This window comes from Eretmochelys imbricata, chromosome 11 (genome assembly GCF_965152235.1).
Source record: "Eretmochelys imbricata isolate rEreImb1 chromosome 11, rEreImb1.hap1, whole genome shotgun sequence".
Taxonomy (NCBI): domain Eukaryota; kingdom Metazoa; phylum Chordata; order Testudines; family Cheloniidae; genus Eretmochelys; species Eretmochelys imbricata.
Window position 1 is genome coordinate 22,881,156 of NC_135582.1, and position 24,360 is coordinate 22,905,515.

At 41.9% G+C, this 24,360-nt stretch overlaps 1 protein-coding gene across 6 annotated transcripts in view; it reads left to right on the forward strand.

Annotated features, from left to right (window-relative positions):
- The window catches only part of KYNU (kynureninase), a 99,706-nt gene that overhangs the window by 17,535 nt on the left and 57,811 nt on the right, over window positions 1–24,360 (forward strand). For all 6 annotated transcript variants that reach the window (XR_013347536.1, XM_077830279.1, XM_077830282.1 and 3 more), the window contains exons 4-6: window positions 6,761–6,843; window positions 17,130–17,191; window positions 19,291–19,362. Coding sequence is in view for 5 of the 6 variants with exons in the window: in XM_077830279.1 (XP_077686405.1) it covers window positions 6,761–6,843; window positions 17,130–17,191; window positions 19,291–19,362 (217 nt within the window). In the remaining variant the exon portion in view is untranslated. The remainder of the gene's footprint in view (window positions 1–6,760; window positions 6,844–17,129; window positions 17,192–19,290; window positions 19,363–24,360) is intronic.

A 24,360-nucleotide genomic window follows, 5' to 3' on the forward strand; every position in this document is an offset into this window, starting at 1 on the left:
TGATTCTGTCACCTACACCAATCTCTATGGGGACCTCACAAACCCTGCAGTAAGGAGTTAGGGAGAGATAGTTTTGGGGATTTGAAGAGGCACGCTCAGCCCTGGGGCTGTGGCAGGGAGAGAGGACTCCCCCAGCCCTGTCTCCAGCAGCAGCCCTGGCTGGCGTAAACAGATGTCTCTCCCCGCAACCACCCCGGAGCTGGGAGAGACAGGCATCTCTCTCCGCAGCCACCCCAACAGGAGACTACAAGATACTAGAAAATAAACCCCAGGGGAGGAGGGGCACATCCTGACTCTGGGGACAAAATAAAAAACTTTGGGGGTATAAGACAAAGGGAAAAAGACACCATTTTTTTCCATTCACTGAGGCATGAATGCTTGGATCCTAGTTTGACTGAAACCCAGCTAGCTCTGCAAAAGACTGAATCCTAGGGGAAAATCTCCTTTATTAAATAGGAAAGGTAACCATAGAGAAGCGTAGACCCAAGTTTGCTTTTTATGTTGTTCCTTTTTACGTAATCCTTTGTTTCTATTGTCCTCATTGGCTATCTCTTGTATCTTATCCTGTGATAATTAACTTCTGGGTGTTTTCACTATAAATGTATCAGTGCAGTAATGTTCTATTGGAGCTGAACTTCCATTGACTCTAACAAGCTGGTGTGTTAGTTTCTTTGGGGACCTCTTACCTGGTAATTTCTGTGAGTGTTCAGTGCTTAAAGGCTGGACACTGCAAGGAGCATTCCGAGCACGCAGGGATTGGTGTGAACCTATCACTAGCCTGCACAGAAAAAGTGAAGTCTGCAGAGACCTGGATGGCAGTGCTTGTGTGACCAGAGGCTTTTGATTTCAGGGAGCTGAGCTACTGCAGGCACAGAAAAGAATGCTTCATACTGAAGGCAGGTAGTGGTAAGGTGCCTCAGAACTCTGGGTACCCCTGGGGCACCTCACAAGGATATGACTGGAACAGATATGAGTTCCTGGTGAGTGGTCATAGGAAAGGTGGGGAGGTTGACTGGGGAAAGTAGGTTCTACTAATTGGATAAATTTTCTACAATAGGCAATTGGCTGCTACAGAAGCATAATAATATACATTACACTGTAAATGTGGAAACGTTGCACTTCCTTGTTTTACTCCTTAGAAGATGAAGGTTAATAAACCTGGCTTAGAACTTATAATAGCTAGTTGCATTCTTATAGGGGAGGAGGGAGTTGTTCTGAATGAATTTGAACTTTGTGAAGCACTCTTTCCTCTTGGCTATTCATTCAGCACAGCTCTGCAGTTTCTGTATTCATTTAAAAAAAATTGCAACCCTGTCCATTTCTGTATGATTATTGTACTTTATCACGGAAACGGCTGACTTCTTTCAAAAGGTTAAAGTCAGATAGCACTCTTCTCTGTAAAATGATGCAGACAGAGCATATTTCAGCTCCCTCACTGTCCCTTTTTGTTGGTTTGCTTTCCATTGTTCTGTTTGTCTTTGTGACAATGAAGGATTTTTCCCCACTTAATGAACAGAAAAATCCAAAAGGAAAGGTGATGCAGTATGAGGTTCCATAATATCAAAAATGCCTTCACAACAAAACCTAGAATCTTAGAAAAAAAATCTGGGTAAATATGATTTCAAACCTCTGAATAGAGGGAACAAATCTACAGGCTTCTTGTGAAAAATACAATTTGGCCCTAAACACCTTACTCAGTAAATAGCAGAAAGTTAAAAAAACTATATCACCGTGTTAGCTATAGAGACACCTAAGGCAACTGAGAATGTCAAAATAAGGTCAATACAAAATAGAACAGAGTAGAGAAGCTTATACTTGGAGAAGCCAGCATGCAAAAGAAAAAAAAAAAGCAATAAAAATAGAGTGTAGATAGTTGAAGCCATTCAAAATGGTTTATGGTACCTTTTACCTTTAGGTTACCAAGCACAACTAGGTAAACTCCAGGCCAAGTAAGTAGTGTCAGAGGGTTGTTACAACTGATGGCTGTTTAATGGCCTATATGTTGGCAATGTAAGATTTTGCAGTGGGGGATGAGTGTGGTAATACAACTAAATAAAAGGAATCAAATAAGTAGCATCATGCAAATTAGATGTATCCTTATGAAAGCAAGTAAATCTATGTTTTACACAAGCAGTACTCTCAGGGATCCTGGCTGTCTTGTAAAGCAGTACTTCACCTTTTCTATCAGGTTGTTAGTGTCTTTGGTCTTCTTTCAATAAACTTCAAAGCTAGTCCATTCAAACAGTGCTCACTCATTGTAGTGCCTTGGTTGTTTCTCAGGTAAGCAAGAGCGGCAAAGGAACACTGCCCAGTAGCAGCAAGAATAGTGGCAGAATAGCAAATATCTTAAGCTGTACGTGATTAAAGCATCTAAACAGATTAGGGTCTGGGGAGAGACTAGAAACTTCTCCTCTCTTGCCTTGGTTCTCTTTACCCTTTTATGTTGGCCCTTTCCAACTTGCTCCATGTCTTCTTCTGTTTTTTTCTCCTTTTCACTGCCCCCGTCTCCTTTTCTTCTCCTAGGTCCTTTGCCCCCATTCACTTGCACCCCCTTAACTTTACTGTCCCTTTCCTGAATCCCTTATTATTTATTTTCATTTATACAAACAACTAAAAGGTGCCCGTCTCACCCTCTAGGCATCCTAATCGGACACTGAAAAATAATCAAGCAAATATGAAAACAGGGAACTAACAGCAATCCTCCGAAATATGGTGGTAACTTAATTACACCACACAGCACAGCACAGTGATGAAAAATACTCCATCCTCCCTAAATATTACTCTTCTTGCAGCATCCACTTTCTAAAAAATGGGAAAATGAACCTTGTAGTGCTCTCTGAAGATCAACAAATTCAGACTATTTCTGATGAAGTGAGTGGAAGCAAGTTTCTAAACTCTTGATCATTGTTGGAGAACACCCTGCCACCAGCAATTATCAGTAGCAACTTAAAGATCTGCTGCCATCAGCATAGGCACTTGGTGGCAAGAACTGAAGTCAACAAAATGATGAAGATTTACACTTACTGAGGAGGTCTGGCCATTGATGTTTATCCATTGCTAGGAGGAGATTCTGAACCAACCATGTGTCACACACCACCTCCATATTGGGGCACATAACAAAATTTATTCCGCAGATGGGTGGGAAAAATTAGAGGGAACACTGGTCACAATCCCAGTTTAATGGGGTCACCAGGGCCGGCATTAGACTTGCTGGGGCCCTGGGTTGAAGCCTAAGCCCCATACCCCCAGGGACAAAGCTGAAGCCTGAGGGCTCCCCCCCCCCACACACACACACACCTGGGACTGAAACTATAATCAAAATTTAAATATCTGTGTTGGCTCATAAAATAACTGGCATAAAACACTGGCAAAGGAAGATCCTTCCTTTTGTTTGTAGATGATTGGGACAGGACAAGATTCTCTCTCTCTCTCTCTCTCCCTCTTGTAAAAGGTTGGATGAGACCAGAAGACCCTTGAAGTTGGAAATTTAAAGTTCCATAGGGAAATAATCAATCAGCTGGGGGACAGCCCCCCAAAAGTCTTAAAGGGAAAATGGCATTAAGATGTCATGCCAAATTGCAAACAGACAAGCAACTGCATAAATACTAATTTGCTCAGTGAGAAACTCACTGTAGTCTACACAGTGGTTCTCTATCAGCTTTTCTCCTGAGCTTTGATAAACCAGGCATGCATTCATTTATTCGGGTACCTCCACTTAAACCTCTGTCACTACCTAAGGGTAGAGTAGAAACAAATTGAGACAGTAGGCTATCTATGTCCAATGAGCGGAATGCCATGAGAACTTCAGTTGTTACTATATCCTTAAAGATTATTATCCCCAGTGTCTACCAGACTTGGGAATGGGGTGGCTTAATATGCAGAAAGATAAATTCTCTGAGGCAAAGCATAGAATTTTACAACCTAAGTGTAATAGAACGTATTGTGCCATCAGCAAAGGCTACGGAGTTCCATGTGATTAAAATAAAAAAGGAGCCAAGAATATGCCTTTAAGTACCATTTTAGCTGTAATAATTTTTGTCTCTTAGCATTTATGTTGGCCATCAGGAAAGAGACAGGCTGCAAGCTGTTCCATAATAATATGAATAATAATAATGAATACTGCTTCTCCCATTCTCCATTATGCTTTTATTTCCAGGGTTTTTTTTTTCTCCCAAAATAAAATAAAAAAGTGTTCAAGGTTCATATCAGTTTTCTGGGTAAACTGGAAATTAGTTCTGGAATTCTGATACAGAGTTGAATGTTGGGGAAGAGATCTTTCACCAGTAAATTCACCTTAGGAGGACATTAATGTCTATCGAAGGGAGAAAGCTAAAGAAAGAAGAACATCCCATAGGTTGTTGTCACTTTCCACTCAACCATGTAAAGTGTGCCCTTTTCAGAACTGCAAATCCAGTGAGGACAGCGAGGTTATTCAGCCCATGGAAAATCCTTCTGTTTTCCCATCGACAATCTGTATTGTTAAAGCTTGCTTGGTTGCTATCCTACCATAAAGATGAGTTTTGAAGGGAAGTTAGTGATGGCTGTCTACCTGTTATCCTCTGCACAGAGTCAGAGAGAAATTGTTTAATGGACTGAGCCCAGCCTAGGAACTCCTTCAGATTAATCCTCCTGGCTCTGAGACTGACTTCTTCTGCCCCAAAACCACTGGTCACTTAGCATCTCTGCCTCAGTTTTCTCATCTATCAAATTGGAAATATTGCTTACCTACAAGAACTGTGCCTATTACAATTATTTCTTTAGGGATTAATTTTAAGGCTGGGAAAAGATGTTTTAGCCCAGCCCATAATGATTGTATCTGCACTGTGGGTAGTGATATCCTCTGGTCTCAGTGTTAGATTTCTTCTCATTTAATATCTTAAGGCCAGATTGTGCTTCTTGTAAACAAGATGAGGGAGATGGCAGTGTCTTTGCTCATCTTTGCTTCATTGTGCATCTACATAGGGGCCAGTGCAGGGGTTTGCTCTTCCTAAGCAAAGTGAGGATGAGATGGGTAACACAAGTCTTTGCTTTGTTCAGAAATTGTTCTTTACTCTGAACCAGTGAATTGCTGAAGTGTAAAAGTGGCTCATGTCAGTCAGAAACCATAGGATTATAAAAAATCCATATATGTGTGGAAGAGGGTTGCTGCAGGACAAAAATTGATCAAGGGAGGGTTTGGAGCTGCTTGGGGAAAACATTTTAAAGAAGGTGGGAAAGGGTATGAGCCCTTCTGATGTTGGTGGCTAGTTCATACAACGTGTTTGCTGATGCATTAATACGCCAGAAGGCTCCCGCTGAGTTTGGGGGAAACATCATAAGCCTGCTGTAATTCTGAAAGTTTATTTAGACCACAGTTCTTTTTTACTTTTGTCACAGCTTCTGGTTCTTTTTGTTCTCCACCCATTTCTCCACTGGCACAGTTCCTCTTCTGAAGCAGCTTTAATCTTTTTCAGTTCAGACACCTGCAGTCTGGTATTTCAGATTCCACATGTGCCTTCTGGTGTTCAGCTAGCAGGAAAATTATACAGTGTATGAGAGATGAGTCCAGGAATAAAATACCCTTAAATGAACACCAATGTTATTTTTTCATATACTGATTTATTTTGTGATTAAACATTTGCAATTTTGCATGTGTAGATTTAGAAGTACATTGGTTACCTCACAAACTTATCTTTTTGCAGAGTTTGTAGCAGAGATGACTTCCAGCCATGTAGTTCAGATTCAGATGTAGATTCCAAATGCTCCAGGGGTTTGGTTTGGTCCCTATAAAGAGAGGAATAATTTTCAAAATACGATTTAGAAATACCAGCTAGGGTTTCATACACACACACCCCCCAAATTCAAAGGACATTTGGATCTGGGGTTCTATGGCTCTGAATAATTTTTTAGGGGGAAGAAAGGAAATGTCTGGTAGCGCAGGTTCACCCCTGAATATACAGCATACACATACATGTCATTTTGTACAATATGGTGAATTCAAGTGGGCAAAGCTTTTTTCTATTCAAAGAGGCTCTAAATGATCTTAGGCAAGGATTGCTGTTACCTAACAGCAAGGAAATCCTCCTGTCCTTCCCCCTCCACCCTAAGTAGCCCCCCTTCAGTGTAAATGCTGCTTTTGGACTAGATTGTGGCTTATGCATGCAGCCATGCACAAGAGTAAGGGGGTATAAAAAGCATCCCTTACTCCCCTGCGCTGGCTACCAGAATTGTTGTTAGCAATGCAGGTGGGAAAGCAGCGTTGCAGGGTCACTAGTCTCCCTCCTGCACGTGTGTGTGGAGTCGGTGGGCAGGGTTAGGAAGTGCCTACTCCAATGCACCAGCCAGCACAGCTATGCCAGGTATATGGCTGGTACAGATTACTTCCCTTCTCCACACACACAGCAAGCACCACCAAGTTCCGATCCTGTACCCAGTCTGCTCCAGAGACAGTGCAACTATGTACTGCCCCTTTATACAGGACTTGTGATAAAGGTGTTATCTAGCCCTTTGTGGTTTTCTAAACAAAACATCCATTTTGGGGTTTATTTGTTTGCTTGTTTTGTTGGTCAAAATTTTGAATTAGATGTTTTCCAGTCTTTAAAACCCCTCTTAGATTCCAATAAATTCATTGTTTGTTGGTGATTCTATTTGTTATGAGCTCATGTGGTATAATAAATGTACTGTGTTCTGATGAAACAAGCCCCATATTGAGTTAGTGTTGTTAGCAATGTACCAAAGGGAACAGAATACATTTTCATCATTTGTTTCTCTTTCTTTTCAGAGGTGTTCATGGTCATTTCAGTGGTAAGCGCCCATGGGCTTTAGGAGATGAGTGCATCGTGGAGCTTATGGCTGATATTGTGGGTATGTGTGAGCCAGAGAGAAAACTGTTTTTGAAAAAGTGTAATTTTTTGTCTGGTGGTGGAGAACCCAGAAACTTTACATCCAAAACTTAATTCTCAGCACTTTGTTTCACAGTAGTCTTTCTGACTGCTCAATACAGAGTACAACTTATTTTAAGATCTATATGTGATTCAGGAGATGAATGTGGACGATAATATATGACCATGAGTATATCCTGAAAGTAATTGCAGTGAGGGCTTCTGGGATCATCATAAACCACTTGCTATTATATATGAAGCCAAAGCCCTTCTTAAAGGGCAGTGAACATCATTTCATTTCTCTTTTAAAGGGAGAGTCGGAGTGAAACAGTGATAATTCCTTTGGTTCCAAAGCAAATGATTGTCTAGATGTTTCCTGCTTTTCCTCCTTGTCTTGCCTACATGCTCAGGGTCTGACTGATTGCCATATTTGAGGTTGGTGAGGAATTTCCACCCCCAGGGTAGATTGGCAGAGACTATGGCAATTTTTTTCACCTTCTTCTGCAGCATGGGTCATGGGTCACATGTTGGTTTAAATTAGAGTAAATGGTGGATTCTCTGTAACTTTAATTCTTTAAATCATGGTTTGAAGACTTCAGTACTCATCTTATGGGTCTATTTCAGGAGTGGGTGGGTGAGGTTCAGTTGGCAGCGATGTGTAGGAGTTCAGACTAGATGATCATGATGGTCCCTTCTGGCCTTACAGTCTATGACTCTGTGATCTAGCATGAAACCCTGCCCCATGTTAAGAGTTGTTTACCTCATCAGCATGGGGCAGAACCAGCTGCCAAAAAAGAATATTTGACTTGTACCTCTTGTGAGCACCAATCCCCTCATTGCACCCCTCTGAAGAATCTGCCAGGCTGAACAATGAATACACCTGATTATTCTAGAGTTAGTGTGGTGGTAGCCATGTTGGTGCCTGGATACTAAAAATACAAGATGGGTGAGGTAATATATTTTATTGTACCAACTTGCTGCTGGTGAAAGACAAGCTTTCAAGCTACACAGAGCTCTTCTTCAGATCTGGTGAAGTTACTCAGTGTCAGAGCTAAATATGAAATGGAACAGATTTTTTTAGCATTAGTACTTAACAGACATTCTAAGAGACCACTCATGGTGAGTTGCCCTGTTAACACCTTTGCAGTCATAGGACCAAAAAAAATGGGGTTAGCGAGTTACCGGTTGTTGCAATAAACCATAAATCCGGTGCCTGTGTTAACCCCATGATTTTTCGTGTCTAACAAAGTTAGGAATCTAAGCTCCCAGGCTCATTTTTTGAAGGTGTTGTGCAGGGTTTTGGGGTTTTTTTTGAGATCAAGGACTGAGAAGTCAGATATGGATGGATCATTTTGTGAAAAGTATTCAGCCACGGCTGATATGGTGTTTTTGCCTTATAATTTTTCTATGTGAATTCATTCAAGAGTGTAGTGATAGTTGTTGTTTGGGGGCATTTATTTCACCCAATGAGGTACACCACATGTTGTGATAGGCATATGTAGGGCTCATGGATCTTGAAAGGTGAGTTGTGAGGGATATTGATCATCATCATATTGATCATCATCATAGCGGCAGGTTTTGCATCTGTCATGAGTTGGTCGGTGTGGTTTGTGAGGAGCTTACTTCTGATGATGAGCTTGGAGAGGTTGGAGCATTGTTTGAAGGCCAGTCGAGGGGCTTTAGGAAAGATTTATTTCAGCATGTGGTCCCCATCGAGTATGGGTTGTAACTGTTTAATTGTACTTTCTATGAGTTCCAGTGTGGGGTGATAGATGACAAGGGGTGTGTGTGTGTTTGGAGGGGTGGTTTGTTTGTTTGTTTTTTGCTTCTGTATGAAGCAAGTTTTCTCAGGATATTTGGGAGGCACTTTCCGTAGAGTGATCTGCTTCTCTGGTGAAATGACCTTGTTTGGTGAAGTTAAGTGTGTTTAAAGTTTGTTGGACTTTCTCCTCAGAACACGTTCTGTGAATCTGTGTGCCTGGCTTTAGATAACTGGTTTCTAGGTGTGTTTGGGATGGTTAATGGATCTTTGAAAGTAAATGTGGTAATCCATGGGTTTCTTGTATATACTTGTCTGTGGGGTTCCATTTTTGTAGCTGATTGTAGTGTTCAGGAAGGTGACAGTGAGGAAATGTTCTGGAGAGAATTTGATGGATGATTGATGGTAGTTAGATTTCCACCATAAATTCATGTGGGAATTTAGGTCATCTGTCCAGAGGATGAAAATACCATCAATGTATCTCAGGTATATGACTGGTTTCATGATCCATTTGTCCAGAAACTCTTCCTCAATGTGTCCCATGAAGAGGTTGGCATATTGGGGAACCATCCTAGCACCCCTGGCTGTTCCTATGGTTTGGACAAAGTGTGTGTTTTTGAGTGTAAAATTATTATGGGTGATGATGAAAAGTGTTTGGGGTGAATATCTGAGTGTTGTCTTATAGATATTTGAAGCAGGCAGAAATGCTATCATTGTGAGGAATGTTGGTGTATAGGGAGGTGCCATCCATGATGTCAAGGATTGTGTTCTGAGGGAGGTTGTTAATATTGTAGAGTTTCTGGAGAATGTCAGTTGAGTCCTGGAAGAGGCTGGCCCTCTGTGTGGTGAGTGGGTTGAGGATGGTTTCTATGAGTCCTGATATTTCTTAAGTGAGAGTGACCTGGCCAGATATGATGGCTCTGCCTGGGTTCCTTTGTCTGTATATCTTGGGAAACATGTTGAAGGTCCCTGGGGTGGGTTTGTCGGGGATAAGGTTGTAAAGTTTCTCTTGGAGTTGTTTGGGGAAGGATTTGGTGATATTGTTAAAATTCCTGGGTAAATTCTGATGTGGGAGGGGTCTTCTTTGAGTTCTCTATAGTGGATGGTGTCAGAGAGTTTTTGGTTGGAGTCCTCAGTGTACTCATCACAGTTGAGAACTATGATGGCACCCCCTTTGTTTGCTGATATAATGGTTGGATTTCAAGGACTGCACAACCGCCCTCTTGGCAGTGGAGAGATTGTGGTGGATGTGATATTTGTTAAGAATTTCACAGTCAATTTTTTCCCCTGAAGCAATCAATATAATTAAGTGTGTGGTTTCATCCACTGTGGGGTGTCCAATTAGATGATTCTTTTTTCTGATGACTGTCAGTGGGGACACAGTAGTTGTGGTAATGTGGTCATTGTTGTGAAAGAATTCTTTGAGGTGGAGTCAGCAAAAGAATTCTAATTCTCCATGTTAGTTTGGTATCAGGTTCCAGAGCAGAAGTTCAGTCCCTTGGAGATCAAAGATAATTCAACTACAGTTAAGGGTAGTCTTGATAAATTGATTATATGGGGCATCGTTTAGTGTCAATCAAGCACTAGGCTCTGGAAAGAACTGGCTCAGAAAAATAAGACAAAAACACCATATCAAACATGGATGAATACTTTTCACAAAATGATCACTCAATATCTGCCCTTTTGGTCTTCATTCTCAAAGGAAACCTATGTAACACCTTCAAAAGATTAGCCTTGGAGCTTATTTTTTTAATTTTGCTAGACACTAAAAATAATGGTCTTAATAAAGACACTGGATTTATGGCTTATTACAACACCCTGTAACCCACTAACCCTCCCTTTTTTGTCCTAGGACTGCAAAGGTGTTAAGAGGCCACTTCACCTTGAATTCTCTTAGAATGGTTACTTATGGTAAACAATCTGTTTCGCCTTGTATTTATCTGACATTGAGTAACTTTCCCAGACCTGAAGAAGCTGTGTAGATCAAAAGCTTATCTCTTTCTCCAACAGAAGTTGGTTCAATAAAAGATATTACATCACCTACCTTGTGTCTCTAATATCCTAGAGGTATAAAAGGCAGCCATAGAGAGTGCTCCTGGAAGCTCAGCAGGCCTACATGCAATGGATTGGGTTTGAGTACGAATTTTCCTTAGTAGCTCCTCTCCAGAGCCACAAATAAATGCTGACATAGATTTTCCACCCTGGCTGCCTTCCAAACTGCTCTGAGGGGAAAAGAAATGGTGTAGGCAGTGTCTCCTCTTGTCCCTTTCTCTCTACAAAGATCACAGAGTTTGCATAGAGTAAGAAAATAAATTGAGATTAGGCTGGAGTTAGCTAGTACCTTTTACCTCAGTTTAGCAAACTGAGGTTAAGGATTGGCCTCAATTTGCTAAACCCACTAAATTGGGGTGTAAGGTGTAAACCTGTGTCTACACTAGGGAAAAGTCAAGGTTAGATCAGATTAATGCATGTTAGCTAAACCGAGTGTAGCCGAGACCTTTTCTTACTGTAGAGAATCACATGGTGTGGGAAATCCGGGATCCATACCTGTGGCCAAGGGAAGAATAGTAGGACTCTGGGGTGATTGGAGAGAATGCCTGGAAAGCATTAGAGAATGCTGACCATCCTATTTGACTATTCCTCATATCAGTTCATTTTACCATATTTAAACCTTGTGAAAGAAAGTTTTCATTATTTTATTTTATGAACATATTTACTTCTAGCCGTAATGAGGGAAAAAATATTTGTAAATATCAGGTAGTTAAGCAAAGCTCCCAGCCAGCTAGGGTTCTGGCAATGGTTACTAGACTTGAGATAATGGGAGGAAATTTAATCATGGGCTCAGTCTTAAAAGGAAAATCACAGGCAGCCATATTTGTTTGGGTTTTTTGTTTAATTTCCCTCACACACTTGTGCAACTGGCTTTCATTCATGTGAATGTTTGGAGAAGAGTTTTTATTTGTGAGACTACAAGTATCTGTTTCTTTACAAACAAATATATTCACTTTCCCAGCAAAAGATTACAAAAAAGATTACATTTATAAAAATCATAATATATTCATGGGAAAGTCACAAAAATATAAATAAAAACCAAGTCTGATCAGTTGTTCAGCATGAATAGTGCAAACAGCTTTAATTGTTTTTCTGTCTAGGATCTAACATTGGCACCCATCAAGAATACCACATAGTACTGGCTAAGAGAAACAACAATATTTCTGTTTGTAGAGGTGGGTTTTGAAATTAGCACTGAATACAGAGAAGTTAGTGGTCATTCTTATTTCATCTGGCAGTGAGTTCCATAGTTCTGATCTAGGTCCTATGAACGATCTGTCTCCCACAGTCACAAGTTTCTTTCCACTGGTTAACATTTACTGTTCTGGTGCTGGGTAGCTGTTAGGGGAGGTTGTGCTCAAGGAGAGACATTTAATCTCTCAGGTAGCTAGCACCAATTCCATTCAGGGCTTTGAAAGTCAGGACAGAGACCTTGAACTGCACATCTGGGTGCTGTGGCCACTTTGTGCCACCTACAAGGGGACAATACATCCCCCTGCATAGAACAACCCTCAGCTACCCAGTGCAGAGATGCTTTGCAATTTCTGCACTGCCTCCGCATAGGCCCTGGCGTAGGAGGCACTCCAGGAGGTAGACTGAAGTGGGAGCAGACATAATCAAGGCAGACGTGCATCCTGATTTTTCCACTGCCACAAGCCCTGTATGAGTTATGGCTACAGGAGGTGCAAGTTACAGTAGCTCTGGTGCTGCCCTAGCCTTTATTGTTTGCTGTTTGTTTTACAGTAGCATCGAAGAGCCCCAGTCATAGTTCCCCACTATATTAGATACTGTACAAACACAGAACAAAAGTCCCTGCCCCAAGGAGCTTACAATCTAAGTATAAGACAAGAGACAACAAGTGGATCGTGACGGTCCAACAGTAGTATAAAGAAACAACGAGCCAGTATTAGCCAGCATGTTGGGTTGCGGTCTCGGCCCACCAGCCTGTACCTTGTCCCACAACAGCAGACAAAAGGAGAGGTACATGCAGCCCCTGCTCAGACTGTGTGCTAGCCCTGATGCAGGGACGAATCTAGCTGCAACTGTTAATTGCCTGACAGAAAGTAGGGAATTGGAGTGATGTGTTCTGTGTTGCAGGTCTGTCAGACTTCTGCATTCTGTATTTCACCCTCAAAACAGTGTATTTTAAAGTACTACTTTAACTAAAGAAAATATGCACAGCTCGGAGAGAAGTGTTACGTAGAAATTTAAATCTTTGTGTAGCAGCCACTTCATTTCTCCTGTTGCCAATCTCCTTGCTCACCCCTTCTCTTTTAGAGCACTCATAAAACTGTTATAGTGTATCTTACAAATATTTCTTCCAGTCTTTCACCAGAGTCAAAATGTTTTTAAGTTGTTACACCTTTATCCATTTTAAGCAGCATGAACAATGAATAAAGGTCAACACACTATTAACCTGCATTTGTTTTGTTTTCAGTTCTTCAGTGGGCAGGATTCTGTAGCCCTGTTGCACTCTGCAGCAGTTAAGGTTCATTATGTACTGAGCTGTAAAATGTGGTCTGAGTTGGAATTTGGCATTAAAATAATCAGCCCAGCAGGATTTTATTTGTGGGAAATTTCCTTAGAACTAGTTTGCAGAATCTAAATGATTATTTCTTTGAAAAGGAGCAAATTAAGATAATAAGATCTCCCCCAAATAATGGATGAATTGTCAGCTATCTAGACTGGTAATGTCTCCATAATATGGACTGATCATTTCAGGCTCTTTTTTTTTTCTTTTATGTAACAGTGAAAAAGTGAAGTGAATAAATATGAACAACAACACTGTTAAAATGTCTCCTCCAATGTGGTATTTACAATTAAGCGTTCTCCCCGGCAACATGCAATGCTAAGTATATCAGTGTGTGTCAAGGAGAGAGGAAGGCTGAATTCTGAATTTTTCCTTTAGTAGGTTTAATGTGAAGACATAAACAGAATTTTAACACTGTTTGGTAGTGAATATTTACCATATTATAGAGGAGGAAGAATTGTCATAGCTTATTCTGAGAAGCAGTAAGTATATGTTGTCTAGTGGGATTTATTCAGGAATGGACTAAAGGCTGTAAAGATTTTCTTTTGTCCATTTAAAGGTTTATAGCTCTATAACACCTTGCTTATTAAATGTTCACACTTTCTTTTAAAATGAAAGTTACAATGGTGAATATATTGTGAAATGCAGAGTCAAGGTCACTAGATGCCAAAGCTCTTTTCTTTTCTTAAGCCAAATGGCATAACAGGGAAAATGTAATTTTGGCTTTTCCTACTATACTTTATTAAAACATTACAACCTTGGCAGGATCACCTTCTAATGAAATCAGACTAACTGCATTGCTGCTGTTGTACAATGTGCTCAGGCAGGTCTCTGTTGAGAAAAGACTGAGTACTGAGCAGATTGGTAGTGACTTTGAGCGATAACCTGGTTTCAGGATTGGGGCTTTTAGCCTTTTCCAGTCATTGCACAAAATGCATTTTACTTATTCTGGTGAGACCCAGACTCCTGTTGCCAGGGGTGCTGGAATGATTTTTATAGTCGGGGTGCTGAAAGCCATTGAACCAAACTGTAAACCCTGTATATAATGGAAACCACTTCAAGCCAGGGGGTGCAGCAGCACCCCCCACACCCTTGGTTCCATCACCTATGCCTGTTGCAGTCACAAGACTGCAGGGGTGGGAAAAAACTGGCAGTGGTTGCCTAGCACAATCAGAATTATTTCCAATGTTGTAGCAAGGATGGTGTTTTACAAACACTGCTTCCTTTCATTAGAGAGAGGATTTATCAAGCAGAATATATAGAGGGTTATTCTGTCTCGGTGATATAGTATAAAGATAGGAGATAGTGATGGCAAATATAATTTTGTCTCCTGAATGGTCTTTGAGTATAGTAATAGGTTAATTGGATCATACAAGGGTTGTTTTCTTAAATACAATGCAGATTATAAAGGATTCCAATGAATCATAGAATATCAGGGTTGGAAGGGACCTCAGGAGGTCATCTAGTCCAACCCCCTGCTCAAAGCAGGACCAATCCCCATCTAAATCATCCTAGCCAGGGCTTTGTCAAGCCTGACCTTGAAAACTTCCAAGGAAGAAGATTCCACCACCTCCCTAGATAACCCATTCCAGTGCTTCACCACCCTCCTAGTGATTTTTTTTTCTTAACATCCAACCTAAACCTCCCCCACTGCAACTTGAGACCATTGCTCCTTGTTCTGTCATCAGCTCCCACTGAAAAAAGTCTAGATCCATCCTCTTTGGAACCCCCTTTCAGGTAGTTAAAGCAGCTACCAAATCCCCTCATTCTTCTCTTCTGCAGACTAAATAATCCCAGTTCCCTCAGCCTCTCCTCATAAATCGTGCTCCAGCCCCCTAATAATTTTTGTTGCCCTTCGCTGGACTCTGTCCAGTTTTTCCACATCCTTCTTGTAGGGCCCAAAACTGGACACAATGGCTTGGTTGAGGCTTGGTTTTTGTGGCCATGAAATTCAATAAAAGAAAGCTTTAAATTTTAAATATATAAATTACAAGACAGCAAGACTTATGTGATAAATACAGTGCCATATTTAATTTGGGATATTGGCATGCAGTCAACCATTTTTGTTCATGTGTTGAACAGTTCAACAAGACACAGGCAGAGAAAAGGTAGTTTTAGCTCCACTGTGGCCCTAGTTAGAAGGGGCTTTGTGTGCTTATGGAGATGGGGAGACAGGGGCAGGGGACCCATCACTTCATGGTGCCACCCCTTTTTCAGCCCCATGTTTCTATATGGAAACAAAGGATGCAGTTTATATAGCTCTGAGCTGCACTAACTCCCTCTGGCTCCCTCCTGCAGCTGCTATTGAGCAGCCATGTAACAGCATGGCATCTGCAGGAGCATGCTGCCAAGAGAAAGAAAGGGTAGTAGAGAAGTGTAGGTTGGCTGAGGGTGAAGTAGTTTCATACCTATAGATGACCAGGCTTGATGTGCTTGCCCCCAACAAACTTCACGGTGCTTCAAACCTCTGCCCACTGAGTCTGGAAAGTCCAAGTGAGAAATTCTTCAGGAGATCTCCTGACTCTTTAGAATCTTGCCACAGTTCCCTCCCTCTCATACAGTGGCAGGTTGAATGACACACACAAGGAGCAACTGAAGACCTATTTATATTATAAACTCTTCAGGGCAAGGATCATCTAATACTGTGTTTGTACCCTAGCTAGCACAATGGGCTCCCACTCTTCATTGGCCCTTAGGCACTACTGTAATAAATATGGTCAATTAATAACAACAACAACAATAAATCATCCTAGACAGCATAGTGCTTGGCCATTCATCCAGTAGTAGCAAATAAGGCCTATTGCAGGTATGTGATCCCTTATACAGAGGTTTTGGGGCAGTAAATTCATGTCGTTTCCAAACCCACTGGCCATGCAGTCTGGTCTTTCTACTTCAGGCCCATTCACAAGTAGTATATTTTTCCTATACCGGTGCACTTACAATCCTGACAGAACAGTTCTCTGGAGCCCAGCCGATGGCAGAATCATGGTGCAGGGTCCTTCTCCTCTGCTTCTCCTTTTCTGTGTATGTGTTCATTCTCCCCTTCAAGCTTTGGTCCTCTCTTGGTCTTCTGTTCTCCTCAAGCCTACCCCACATCTGTAGAGATTATCAGGCAACTCAGACAAGCCCATCTTCCAGCAAAAGAGACTCAGCAAAGTGCTAATTCATCTCTAGGGTGTACAGATGGTTGTAATTCTTTGCAACAAAAAGACATGAAACCAAAGCCAGGAACTGGTAATTTTTCATGTTTAAGCTCTGCCCTGTATAACAGATAGCCCCTTATCCTGCCTAAAACCTCCACAGCAGCTGATAGGTGTTTGAGAATTGGTTCATAAATAAGCAGTTAGAACAATATTGGAAAAATCCATTAGTTGTGCCTGAGGTTCCTATTAGCTTCCATATATCTATATAGTTATCTCAGAGCTATGTACTCAAAGCTGAATCCAAAAGCTTGGCTGTGGATAATAATTAATTATATTTTGCAAAAATCTTTTTTATTTTTATTAAGGATGCATTTTACCTTGGCATTGTATACTAACCATTTAAAAATAGATGATTTTCCTTAATATATATTTTTGTCTAGAGATATTTGTTTAGAGATGTACTTATGGCAAACATACACTGTTGTTGAATTTGGCTAAGGTATTAATGATAACAGTAAATCAACTGGTGGTTTGCTGGGAAATGAAGCTACTTCGTTATCTCTTAATGGCTATATCAAACCTGAAAAATACATATTTTTTGTCAACTGACCCAGTGAGTCAGGCAGGAGAACTTTTTATTTCAGTGGGATGACACATCAAACATGTTTGCCGTCTAGTCTTTTGAGAGACATTGACTGAAAACCATGCCTTTGCTTTTTACATCATTTTACCAGACTTTACACAGGGTGAAAAGAGAGAGAAACTTCTGTGTTATTACTTTTCAGGTGCTCGAAAGGAAGAAGTAGCCCTAATGAACGGGCTAACTGTTAATCTGCATCTCCAGATGGTAAATTCATTCTTTTTTTTTCTCCAATATTTAGTACATTTGATATTGTCAAATTAACTTTAGTCCTTATACCTTGAATTTGAAAAGATTTTACTCTTCATTTATGTTAATTAAAATATTTTGTGGAGGTTCCTACAAGGAAGCATGGGACAGTGATCTCGATGCCTTTTTCAAAAGACTTGAGGATCTTGCTGAATGCTCTGACCTATGTAGTGGTATATACAGCACTTGCTCAGCCCATAGGAAACACAAAGCACAAAAGCTAGGCAGCAAAGCTTTTTTCCACAAACATTTTAAGGACAAATATGATCTTTTCTCATGTACACTATAAAACAATGACTAAAGGGTAGCATTCAAGACTCTTGTTCAGGAGATATGTGTGCAAATACCTATTTGGTTTTTTTGGAGTTTCCACACACATCTCCAGAGAGACATTTTGATAGCTGCTCTGAGAGTCCTCTCAAAACATCAAAGCTCAAAAAGATTCTCATCTGAGGTATTAATAATTTCCCTACAATTTAAGTCAAAAATGCATGGTATATGGGCTCATCATGTGAAGGACTATAGTATATAAGCCCTACCAAATTCACAGTGCATTTTGGTCAATTTAATGGTCATAGGGTTTTTAAAATAGTAAATTTCATGATTTCAGCTATTTAAATCTGAAATTTCACGGTGTTGTAATTGTCGGAGTCCTCACTCGAAAAGGAGTTGTGGGGGAGGGGGTTGCAGTGATATTGTAGGGGGGTTGCGGTACTGGTACCCTTACTTCTGCACTGCTGCTGGAGGCAGTGCTGCCGTCAGAGCTGGGCAGGTGGAGAGCAGCAGCTGCTGGCCGGAAGCCCAGCTCTGAAGGCAGAGCCGCCGCCAGCAGCGGTGCAGAAGTAAGGATGGCCTGGTAAGGTATTGCCATCTTTACTTCAACAGTACTGGGCCCTCATTAAGCAACCACCACTCTCCGGCTGCTGAGCTCTGAAGGCAGCATAGAAGTAAGGGCAACCCTCCAGCAACTCCCTTTTGGGTTAGGACCCCCAATTTGAGAAACGCTGGTCTCCCCCCTGAAATTTGTATAGTATGGGGTAAAAGCAGACAAAAGACCAGATTTCACTGGCGGGAGACCAGATTTCATGATCCGTGACTTATTTTCATGGCTGTGAATTTGGTAGGGCCCTAAATATAACACCTGGTAAATAATCTTTTCACTGTTCAGTATGGAATTATAAAGCTGCCTTCATTAGGCTCAGATCACTTCACAGCCCCCCAAGTTCTGTGCTCAGTCCCAGAGCTCCCACTTTTTCTGGAGCTTGTGAAAGGCATTCTGTCAGTGTGGATCCCACACTACATGAAGGGGTAGAAAGTGGATGGGCCATGGTTAGTGGGTGTGGCTTCAGACAGAGTATAGGTAGGAAATGACATTCAGCTTGGGGCTGTATTATATATTTTGTGGAGCATCACCTTGCAAGTCTCTCTGTCAGGGAGATGCAGGTGATGCAGTGATCCAGAGCTGGTATACAGACACAGTCTCTGCATGAATGGCCCAGGTTTCTCCTGATCGTTTATGTTTGGAGGTAGGCCCTACAACCTTCATCACAGGAGGATGGCAGCAGCAACACCACCCCCATCATCAGAGGATGATGTGGGAACTTTGCAGAAAGCTCTGCGCTCCCTCTGCAGGCTTTGCTACAGAAGGAAATAATCTGGATCTTGGTGATTAGAGTAGGGGGATGGAAAATCAGGATGACTGTGTTTTATTTCTGTCTGCCAGTAATTTGCTTGTATGACCTCGACCAAATCATGTAGGATGTAATACTGGCCTCACTGAAGTCGGTGGTAATGTTGCCATTATCTTAAAGATGTGGATTTCATCCTTAAATTCTCCATGGCCATACTTATAAATCTGTAAAATGGGTACAATGTTATAAAAGTTTTCTACATCAGAGAGTATTGTAAAGACTAAATATTTTTCAAGTGCTCTGGGATTATTTTGACATGCTCTACATAAATGCAAATTGTTTGGTATTTTTCTTAAATTATACATGGGGATCAATTCTTTAGTATTGGTTTAGATAAATGTTTCAACATCTTTTTTTATTTAACAGTTATCTTTTTTTAGCCCTACTCCAAGTCGCTATAAGATTCTTCTAGAAGCCAAAGCCTTTCCCTCCGACCATGTAAGAAATTCATATTTCACGGTATTTGTATTATTAATCATATACTGGAAAGAGTATCAGTAGCCTGATTTGAATATTTATTAGATAAACTTGTCTAAGTACCATTACAATAAAAATAAAAACTGTCAGATGCTTTTGAGCTTAGCAAGTTTTACAGATTGTAGTTTTATTCCTTTCGTTCAAATAAAAAATGTTACAAGATGAAAAGATTGAATGGGTACATTGATTTATTAGTCTTTTTAAAGACATTGAACAAACTGCTGGCCTAAATCAACTGAAGTTGTAGCTGTTTTATTAATTCATGTTGCTGTTTTACTTTATGGAAACCAAATCAATAGAAAACTCACAACATTAACACTTGTATATCCCCAGACAGAGGTGGAAATGCTTGTTTTTTAGCACTTTAAATTACTAGTTTAAACATAATTTGTGTGCTATGAATGTGTGCTATGAAATAGGAGACAATAGTCCATGCATCACAGCTTACAGCAAATAAATCTTTGAGTTTGTGGCCCAGTGCTACTTAATCATCTACTCAGTAAACTCATGGAAATTGATAATTTTTATTAATCTTTAAGGCACAATAAAATGACTCCAAATATCACTCATAGGATTATTTGTAACTCGGATGCATGAACTTCAGATTGCCTTTATTCTAGGCTACAGAGCTCAACAGTTACTTTTGCCTTTGCTCACTATAGCTTCATTTGTGCACACTCTGTGCTTTCTATGTTCCTTTGACACCCCAATAATAAGCTGTACAACTGCCTTCATCTCAGACCACTGTACTATAATTATTAACTGTCTATAGCACAATATTTCTGATTGACTATATGTGACATTGTCCCCCAAACATTATCAATACAGTATCTTTAGTGATAAAATCATTGGCTGAGATACGCAAAGCTTGGAGATATAGACACTGGGTGGATTTAGTGGTAGTAGTACTATCTGTAGGGCCTATGAGCCCTAGTCATGGACTAGAACCCCATTGTGTGTGTCATAAATATAAGGGGAAGGGTAAACCCCTTTGAAATTCCTCCTGGCCAGGGGAAAGCTCCTCTCACCTGTAAAGGGTTAAGAAGCTAAAGGTAACCTCGCTGGCACCTGACCAAAATGACCAATGAGGAGACAAGATACTTTCAAAAGCTGGGAGGAGGGAGAGAAACAAAGGGTCTGTGTCTGTCTGTATGCTGCTTTTGCCAGGGACAGAACAGGAATGGAGTCTTAGAACTTTTAGTAAGTAATCTAGCTAGGTATGTGTTAGATTATGATTTCTTTAAATGGCTGAGAAAAGAATTGTGCTGAATAGAATAACTATTTCTGTCTGTGTATCTTTTTTGTAACTTAAGGTTTTGCCTAGAGGGGTTCTCTATGTTTTTTAATCTAATTACCCTGTAAGATATCTACCATCCTGATTTTACAGGGGGGATTTCTTTATTTCTATTTACTTCTATTTTCTATTAAAAGTCTTCTTGTAAAAAACTGAATGCTTTTTCATTGTTCTCAGATCCAAGGGTTTGGGTCTGTGGTCACCTATGCAAATTGGTGAGGCTTTTTATCCAACATTTCCCAGGAAAGGGGGGGTGCAAGTGTTGGGAGGATTGTTCATTGTTCTTAAGATCCAAGGGTCTGGGTCTGTAGTCACCTAGGCAAATTGGTGAGGCTTTTTACCAAACCTTGTCCAGGAAGTGGGGTGCAGGGTTTTGGGAAGTATTTTGGGGGGAAAGACGCGTCCAAACAGCTCTTCCCCAGTAACCAGTATTAGTTTGGTGGTGGTAGCGGCCATTCCAAGGACCACGGGTGGAATACTTTGTACCTTGGGGAAGTTTTGACTTAAGCTGGTAAAGATAAGCTTAGGAGGTTTTTCATGCAGGTCCCCACATCTGTACCCTAGAGTTCAGAGTGGGGGAGGAACCTTGACATGGTGGCATAGTGGTGGGATTAACCTGAAATCATTTTGAGATCCAGTTGAGATTTTTTGAACTAGAAATACAGATTTTAAAAAGGAATTTTTTTTTCCTGTGGCTTTGAAGCAGCTTTGAAACTGAAAGCATCTTGGGTTTTCCCTGCTTTGTGGCCAAGCAGAGACAAAAGGGGATTATCTTGTGAATTGCAGGTTTTCTTTGCCTGGAGGCAGGGTACTTAACTCCTGCAGGGAAATTCACAGTCTTCCAACCCAGAGGTTTTTTTTTTTTCTTTTCTTCCTAAAAGTAAATAGGGGGTGTGTGTTCTACCCATTTGCTTTTTCTTTGGGCTGGGTAAGCAGGTTTCCAAGTAGTTTGGAGGTTTTTTGCTTTAAGTTGGGCCCAGAGCAGAGACAAGGGAATTGTCTTTTTCTGTAGGCTGACAATCACTATCAGAGAATAGGTATTCTATTCCAGCACAGCAAAATTTTACAGCCAAGTTTTGTTTGTTTATTTCTAAACCTCGGGTGTAAAGTTAGTTAAAAACAGAGAGGTTAGAATGACCAAATCCTCAGCTCGACTACAGCTGGAATTAGCCAAATTTCAGGCTGAGGAAAGACAAAGGGAACATGAAAGACAGATAGAACTCATGCGGCTGAAGAAGGAACAAGAAAGGGAGGCAGAACAACACCAAGCGGCTGCTCACAGGAGAGCTATGGAAGCGAGGGACAAAGAACTGGAGGAGAAGGAAAAAGAGAGGAAGTATGTGGAGGAGATGGAGAAGATAAAGGCTCAGCAGAATATCCCAACAAACCCTAGTAATCCTTCTCCAAGTACCACTTCCCATCCCAGAAAGTTCCCCACCTACAAGGCAGGCGATGATACTGAGGCCTTCCTAGAAAACTTCGAAAGGGCCTGCCTTGGGTACAACATCTCTACTGACCAATACATGGTAGAACTGAGGCCGCAGCTCAGTGGACCCTTAGCTGAGGTGGCAGCTGAAATGCCTAAAGAACACATGAACAAGTATGAACTGTTTAAATCCAAGGCGAGAGTCAGAATGGGGATAACACCCGAGCAGTCTCGTCGGAGGTTCAGAGCCCTAAGGTGGAAACCAGACATGTCATTTACCCGACATGCCTACCACATTGTGAAACATTGGGATGCCTGGATATCAGGAGCAAGTGTTGAATCTCCAGTAAATTTGCCCTTCCTAATGCAAATGGAACAATTCTTAGAGGGTGTTCCTGAGGAAATAGAAAGATACATCCTAGATGGGAAACCCAAAACTGTAATCGAGGCAGGAGAGATTGGAGCCAGATGGGTGGAGGTGGCAGAGAAGAAGAAAACTGGTCGCAGTTGGAGCGGAGACCAGAAGGGACCACCCCAGACCACACCCTATTACCGGGGGCCGCCCAAGGCCCCACCTACCTCCCAAAGAACCCTCCAGACCCCTTATCGTCCTGCCACCCCGTTCTCCAGCAACCCTCCTCGCCCCAGTGACCCGTCAGCTGGACGATGCTTTAAATGTAACGAGCTGGGGCATGTAAAGGCCAACTGCCCCAAGAACCCCAACAGATTACAGTTCATTGCACCGGAATCACACCAGAGGTCCACAGGCCCAGATACTTCCCAGATACCCTTAGAGCGGAGGGAAACTGTGAGTGTGGGCGGGAAGAAGGTCACCGCGTGGAGGGACACCGGAGCACAAGTGTCAGCTATCCATGCTTCCTTAGTGGACCCCAATTTAATCAACCCAGAGATCCAAGTGACGATTCAACCCTTCAAGTCCAACTCTTTCAATTTGCCTACAGCCAAGTTGCCTGTCCAGTACAAGGGCTGGTCAGGAATGTGGACTTTTGCAGTCTATGATGATTATCCCATCCCCATGCTGTTGGGGGAAGACTTGGCCAATCATGTGAAGCAGGCCAAGAGGGTGGGAACGGTCACCCGCAGCCAGGCTAAACAAGCCGTGAGGCCTAGCTCTGTTCCGGAAACTGCTATCAGGACCCAGTCAGAGGTGATGGACCTGGACCTTAGGCCAATGTCTGCAACAGCAGTAGTGGATCCAGTCCCAGAGACCCAGACGGAACCAGTCCCAGAACCGGAACCAGCCGAACAACCAACACCAGACCCTGTGTCAGCACTGAATCCAGTACTTGCAACCTCAACACCAGAGGGCCTCACTGAACCTGAACTGGCAGCAGCCGATAACCCTACACAAGAGGCTCAGCCGGAGCCTGAATCCCAACATAGTGCACCAGCGGAGAGCAGTTCACAGTCAACAGAAACAGCTCCATCCCCTATATTGCTTCCAGAGGGACCAAGCCTAGGTCCACAATCCAATGAGGGACTGATGTCTCCAGCATCAAGGGAACAGTTCCAGACCGAACAGGAAGCAGATGAAAGCCTCCAGAGAGCTTGGACGGCGGCACGGAGCAACCCACCGCCTCTCAGCTCTTCTAATCGATCCAGGGTTGTTGTAGAAAGAGGACTTTTATACAAGGAAACTCTTTCTGGTGGACACCAGGAAGACTGGCATCCTCAGAGACAGTTGGTAGTTCCAACTAAATACCGGGCCAAGCTCTTGAGCTTAGCCCATGATCACCCTAGTGGCCATGCTGGGGTGAACAGGACCAAAGACCGTTTGGGGGGGTCATTCCACTGGGAGGGAATGGGCAAGGATGTTTCTACCTATGTCCAGTCTTGTGAGGTGTGCCAAAGAGTGGGAAAACCCCAAGACCAGGTCAAAGCCCCTCTACAACCACTCCCCATCATTGAAGTTCCATTTCAGCGAGTAGCTGTGGATATTCTGGGTCCTTTTCCGAAAAAGACAGCCAGAGGAAAGCAGTACATACTGACTTTCATGGATTTTGCCACCCGATGGCCGGAAGCAGTAGCTCTAAGCAACACCAGGGCTAAAAGTGTATGCCAGGCACTAGCAGACATTTTTGCCAGGGTAGGTTGGCCCTCCGACATCCTCACAGATGCAGGGACTAATTTCCTGGCAGGAACTATGAAAAACCTTTGGGAAGCTCATGGGGTAAATCACTTGGTTGCCACTCCTTACCACCATCAAACAAATGGCATG